This window comes from Drosophila mauritiana, chromosome 2R (assembly GCF_004382145.1).
Source record: "Drosophila mauritiana strain mau12 chromosome 2R, ASM438214v1, whole genome shotgun sequence".
In the NCBI taxonomy this organism is placed as follows: Eukaryota; Metazoa; Arthropoda; class Insecta; order Diptera; family Drosophilidae; genus Drosophila; species Drosophila mauritiana.
In genome coordinates, this window is record NC_046668.1 from 7,954,383 (window position 1) to 7,961,553 (window position 7,171).

At 36.6% G+C, this 7,171-nt stretch overlaps 1 protein-coding gene across 1 annotated transcript; it reads right to left on the reverse strand.

The window, feature by feature from the left end:
• Positions 1-2,238: 2,238 nt before the first annotated feature.
• On the reverse strand, positions 2,239-4,172 carry LOC117137930. The gene is made up of 2 exons (XM_033299683.1): positions 2,945-4,172; positions 2,239-2,599 (listed from the first exon to the last, which is right to left on the reverse strand). Exons 1-2 carry the CDS (start codon positions 4,060-4,062, stop codon positions 2,581-2,583), a joined length of 1,137 nt encoding a protein of 378 aa, XP_033155574.1. The 5' UTR covers positions 4,063-4,172; the 3' UTR covers positions 2,239-2,580.
• Positions 4,173-7,171: the final 2,999 nt, after the last annotated feature.

The window sequence follows — 7,171 nt, forward strand, 5'->3', positions numbered from 1 at the left end:
TTTCTAGGTAAACAATATTGAAGACTGTAAATGAGGTTGAAACCCTTAAACGGGAATAAACAGCTTTTTAAAGATCAAGTGAGTTTCTGTACTAAAAACTTTACTAATAAGATCATTTCAAGCATTCGTATTGTGTCCTTGTGGAATTTTAACTTTGCTGTCCCTTTTAAATTGTTTGACCCACTGTACTCTCCTTGTCGTTTCGCTGCATCTGGCCATACGTACAATTTTCCCACACCCGCTCTCTGTCACCGCGATCTCTCTCTCTCTTTATCTCTTCGCCGGACTTTTAAGCTCCTGTTTCGGTTTTCCTCTCCGCTTAATATTGGCCATTTACAGTTAGAGGCCGCTCGCTGCGCTGCCGACAGCAGATATTGCAGCTATTATTTTCTCTCCCGCTGTAATTTTATTACCAGTTTCCTTTCCGCCGGCCAAAAGGAAAACTCCGAATGGCTTTTCATTGAGAGATTTTCCCGTGGAGCAACAGGGTGACCTATGCAAGTCCACACACGGCAAAGGGCAATGCTATTTTTGGGCTTTCCAAACTGCAACATTGCTAGTTAAAAAGCTTTCGCTCATTAAAACTATGCACATTGAATAAGCTTATAAACAACTAATGCAGTCATATGTGGATTTTCAAAAGGTTTGTTTAACGACATTCCGTTTCTTGGAAGAAATGTCTAATAGTCTTGGTTTTGCACATGGGATTCTAATCGATCTTAATACGGAGAACTTAGAAGGGCTGAGCGAAACTGGCACCATCGACATGGTTCAATGTGCACTTATTGAGGGGGCGTTCGATCTGCCCCTTATTTGCAAGTAATAATGGCCTTTAAAAACTCGCAATTGCATTTTGATCGGGGTCTCTTTCGAATTGTTATCGTCGCCAAGGGGCGTTGACTGCGGATGTTCGTTGGATGAGGGGAGGGGAGTCCTGAGGGGGCGTGACTGCGAATGCTTGTTTCGTCGCACATGACGTTATCTTGGCGTCGTTTTCATCATCGAAGCAATAGAGTTCAAAGGCCCAATTAGCCAAATAAAATGCATGAAACCAGAAAATACGTTCCTCACTCATTCTTTTATAAGGCGAAATGTCATTAAATGGTATTGTAAATATTTGTGCGCTGCGATCAAATGGCAGTCGAAGCCAGTTATTCTTGTTGCTTTGCAGCTCGTAGGAACGTGCTGGTATTTTTCAAGCGCAATCGCTCGCTCAGTTTTTCACTCAGAGTTTCGGGCTTTTCAGCTTTTTCAGAGCCTGGGTGCGGAGCCGGTGTCATCAGCATAATTTACGTGCCGATGCCCGCCCCGCCGAGTGTCACGTTTCCACCTCACGCTCTGTAAAATCCCAAATAAGAAGACTTTACTCGTTGAGTTTTTGTAAGAAACTGGTTTTATTTGGAAATATCTTCGGTTTAGATAGGTGACATGAGAATCGCATCTTAAAGTAAATGGCCTACGCAGAGGCCTAAGTAAATAGTCCCCGCCTTATCGAGGTCCCACGCTCGGGCACATCTGCCTATCTTGAGCGGCGAGGACCTTATCTGTGGTCTCCCACTAAGGGACTATTTTAGGAGGCGGGGAACGATCTCAAGTGACTGACTCATGTAGTGTGCACTTAAATTACATGTTTTTGAGCAATGCACCCATGTCGCCTTAGATAACAAAATCCTAAATATAATTTATCGCTCTCGATTCATTTACATAAGATATGAACGGAGCCCAAAATTGTAAGTCTTTAAATATATTCGTGTTCATGTGTGAACATTCTGCCAAAGGGCCAGCAAAGCTGAGATGTACATTAGTATATTAGTTGCATTTATAACAGTAGTGGACTGTATTTATTTGATATATGTTCATTTATTTTGCAACTAAGATTTCAATGGGCCTAGTTTTTCTGGCTTTTAATTTTATTGGATTACAATTATGGTTTATATTATTTTTAATTCAACAATTTGTACTCAATTAACTTATTTTAAACATTTTGCTTTTTCTATGTAGAAGTACATCTTCTATTAAACAACGATATAGTGGACTGTATATTTTTATTTGTTATATTATTTTATTGTTTATTTACTATTGATATTTATAGTACTGGCAACGGACCTGCAAAGGTTATTGCTTGCATTCTTTGTTGCACAGCACATTTCCGTATGAAATATATTATTAATACTATCATTAGTATTAAAGCAATAATTAAACCAGCATGTCCGGAAATATGATGGAAATGTAAATCTTTCAATTTTTGATGGTTCTCTTTCATAAATTTAATTTCATTATTCAATCGTTCAAATTCCTCAGTATGATTTAATATTGATAGTTTCAGCGGATCCCAAATAATCTTCGGCACTTCACTAACTTCTCCTATATAAGGTGTTGATAATAATTCTTCACTTTCGGACTGAATGTTATGGTGGGCAACTAGAATTTTATCGTCGGTTCTTGCCGTACAATATGGCGCAATGCTTAAAACTCCTTGCTGAGGCAAATCAAACAATTCAATTTGAGAGCCAGTACATTGCAGACGGACTTTTGAATTCGCAGGAACCTTAAACAACCAACTACTTTTCTTTTCTAACTCTACCCAGTAACTTTTAGAGTCGACTACTGTTTTATAGATGCAGTTCGCCGCTTTATCTGGCTTTAGAGGCTGAATCTCACATGCATTATCATTCGCTGAATTCCAGGGCCAACTTCCTTTGCATATTCTCTTATTTAATTGCCATTTCTGACATTGATTTAATGTGGCTTCCGTCATTATGTGATAGGAATCTATCTCAAAATTATAAATTAAATATTCGGACGTTGTATGCACCATTATTATCCGATCTTCATTTCGAATTGGCACCGGAATAAGCCTGAACAATTTGGATGGATGCCTGCTAAACAGAGGCACTTTTGCACTAATGATCAATTTATCGTCGATGACTTGGACATTCCCGATGTCGCTCTAGTTCGTCTTTTTGGCTCTTGGTCAGCCTCATTTTTGTCAACAGACTTTATTCCTTCCAAGGGACAAATTTTAGTAATGGGTCTAGTGATATATCCTTCCTGCATCTTTACTTTAGCCACTCGGACCTTATCATCATTCCCCTTATGCACCTTTTCCACCTTTCCTAAAGGCCATCTTGCAGGATGACAATTCTCATCCTTCAATAAAACTATTTGCCCTTCTTCTATATTAGGAATTTCCTTTTTCCATTTATTCCTTTGCTGGAGCGTATGCAAATATTCACTTTTCCACTTAACCCAGAAATCTTTCTTCATTTTTTTGATAAGTCTCCACCTATCCAAATTTCCGATTTTTTCATCTTCCATTGGTTCGACTATTTCTAAAGGTGGTCTTCCAATTAAAAAATGACCTGGTGTTAAAACTTCTTGTTGGTCCTTCTCACTAACTATAGTGTATAATGGCCTTGAATTTAAGCATGCTTCTATTTGACATAAAAGAGTTGACATTTCTTCGTAAGTCAAAATAGTGTCGCCGATTATACGCTTTAAATGGTATTTCATTGACTTAACTCCAGCTTCCCAAATACCTCCGAAGTGAGGTCCTGCCGGGGGAATAAAATGCCAATCAATCCTGTCCTTTTCAAGCTGCGCTGCAATCGTTATATTTTCTTGTATTGCATTAAATAACTCTTGATCTAATTTTCTTGCAGCTCCTACAAAATTTGTTCCGTTGTCTGAATAGATATTGGAACATTTTCCCCGTCTAGCAATAAATCTTCTGAGTGCTGCTAAAAATGCGTCTGAAGTTAGATCGCTTACCATTTCTAAGTGTATGGCTTTGGTGGCCATGCAAACGAATACAGCAACGTATCCTTTAAATGTTTTTTGGCCACGATTTTTTGAACATTTAACATAATAAGGACCTGCGTAATCTATTCCAGTATTAAGAAACGGGAATGTCATCGTCACTCTATATTTTGGCAAGTTACCCATTATTTGCTGAGCTGTATTTTGTTTATACCTTGCACACGTTACACATTCTCTTAAATACTTTTTCAACGAATTTTTCAACCCGAAAATCCAATACTTTCTTTGGATATAGTTTCGCATTAGGTTTATCCCTCCATGCAATGTTTCCTTATGAGCATTTTTTATTAATAAGCTTGTTAGGTGGCATTTTTCTAAAATGATTGGATGTTTAACATTAAATTCTGCATTGGAATTTTGCAATCTTCCTCCAACTCTTAGAACCCCATCCTTGTCCAAAAATGGATTCAATGACAATATTTTATTATTTGTCTTGATTTCCTTTTTGATTTTAAGGCACTTTATCTCTTGCCTAAACTGGTATTCTTGTTGTTTCTTAATAACAATTGTTTCCGCTATTCTTATCTCCTTTACTGAAATAATTGATGAATAGGCTTTATTTCTTGTTTTCATCTGCACGAATCTATTTATGTATGCTATTATACGTATAAGTTTTTCTATACTGGAATACCTTTCTATTAATTCGTAAATAGGATCATCTATTTTGTCATTTAATACCGTATTTATTAAGACAGGTTCTTCTACAGACTGCTGCCGAGGCCAAAGTTCTTTTGGGTCTGCTAGCCATTTCGGACCTTTCCACCAAAAATCACAGTTGATCAACTGGTTAGAATCCACTCCCCTGGATGCTAAATCTGCTGGATTATCCTCTGACTTAACATGATTCCATTCAGTATTTTTTAATTTCCGAATGTCATCCGTTCTTCTTTTTATAAATTTGATCTTACTTTGACCACTGTTAATCCATGCTAAGGTAATCGTGGAATCACTCCAAGCATAGATCTCCATTATATTGTCAATTGATCCTTTTAGTCTTTGGATTAATTCACTAAGCAGGTGAGCTGCACACAGCTCGAGTTTGGGAATTGTCTTCCTATTTTTTATAGGGTTGACTCTACTTTTGCTAGCTATTATATTAACATGAGGTCCTACTTTAGCATAGACTACTGCAGCATATGCTTTTTCGGAGGCGTCCGCAAATCCGTGAATCTGAATGACTGAAGAACTGTTTGAATTAATCCACCTTGGGATTCGAATATTCTCTAACAATAATAAATTTTCTTTATATTTTTCCCAATAATTTTTATCTTCTATGGATAATTCCTGATCCCATTCACTTTTATTTATCCAAAGTTTTTGAATAAAAAGTTTTCCTGAAACCGTGACTGGTGCCAACCATCCTAACGGATCAAATATTTTTGCTAGCGTTGATAACACAACGCGCTTATTTATATTTTTTGATTCATCATTACAATTTACGCTGAACTTAAATAAATCATTTTGAGGTTCCCATTTTAGTCCTAAAGTTTTAACACATTCATTTTCGATAATATTGAGAACCTTATTGTCCCCTGTGTCCTCCACAGTGGTTAATATTTTGGAATTGTTGGAAATCCATTTCCTTAAGTTGAATCCAACTTTCTGCAATTCATGGAGAATTAATGTTATTAATTTATTAGCTTCTTCTACCGAATCAGCTCCAGTCATTAGGTCATCCATATAGAAATCATTCCTAATTATTGCACTAATAACTTGGTTTTTACATTTATCTGCAATATCTACCAGAACCCTGGTAGCCAAATATGGTGCAGATGCAGTTCCGTAAGTGACTGTGGTTAATTTATATGTTTTAATTTTTTCTTTTGGAGAATTTCTCCATAAAATATATTGATATTTTTGATCATTATTATCTATTTTAATTTGTCGGTACATCTTTTCAATGTCTGCCGAAACAACAAATTCCCATTTTCTCCATTTAATAATAATGTCAAAAATATCTTTTTGAACTCGTGGCCCAACCCACATTATGTCGTTCAAACTTTTGTTATTCGTAGTTTTTGCTGAAGCATCAAAAACTACTCTCAATTTGGTCGTAAGGCTTGAATCTCTAATCACTGCCTGGTGCGGTAAAAAATATTTGCCTTCATCACTCACTTCAATCATGTGTCCTAAATCCATGTATTCATTCATGAATTTAGTGTAGTCAACCTTAAGTTTTTCATTTCTTTTTAGTTTTTTCTCCAGATTCATGTAACGAGCTATCGCTTGTTTCTTTGAATCTCCTAAGGTGACATCCTCCTTGAATGGAATTGACACAATGTATCGCCCATCTGAATCTTTTTTTGTCGTTTTGATAAATTTATTTTCACAGATTTCAGACTCGATATCATCTTTTTCTTCTTCTTCCACTTCCCAGTAGCGATCTAACTCTTTTATTTCTATTGTTGTGGCTACAATGGTTTCTTTTCCTTTGGATTTTTTACATCCAGAAACTATCCACCCGAAATCAGTTTTTTGCCCAAGGAGACCGTCTATTTTTATAACTCCATTTTGCAGAATGTGAGTATATACGTCTGCTCCAATGATTAGATCAATGCGACCCGGTTTATTAAAATCGGGGTCGGCTAATCTAAAGTTCTTCCATTTTTTCTGATCAACATTAATCGTGTTGACTGGAAGTGCCTTCATAAGTTTTGGGAGAATAATTGCTTCAATTTCTAAATTTTTCGGAGAATTTCTTATCGAAATAACCGCTTTGTGCTTGGAGATGCACGTTCCTGTGGAAGATACTCCACTTATTTCAGTATGAGACCGAAATTTTTTCAATTTTAGAATCTGTGCAGACTCTTCTGAAATAATTGTGCTTTGAGAGCCACTATCAATCAATGCTCTTAATTGTTCAAAGCCTCCATACCTCGACTTTACTTGAATCAAGGCCGTGGCCAACAAGGCTTGACCTGTTGTTCTACGCGTATTCACTTTTTCTGGATTATGACCTGCAAAGTGAAGTAACGTGTGGTGAGGTTTACGACAAGTCGAACAAAGCTGCTCGCTTATACATTTTTTACCAAACGGATGCCTCAGACATCTTAGGCAAATCCCATTTTTTCTTACCCAGTCAGACCGTTCTGCTGGATTCATTATTTTAAATTTATGGCATTGAATTAAATAATGCCCTGGTAGTTTGCAATATGCACAATTGTCACTATAATTTGTATTCTTGTTATTATTAATCATTTTCTTTACAGGTTTTACTTCCTGTGAGAATGATGATATAGAATTGAGCCTTTGCTCTAAAAAGTCCATGACATCAGAAAGTGCCTGTATTTCTTTTGTCTTTTTAACATGGCTTTCATATAAATTGAGTGATTCTTTATTGAATTTCCGAAGA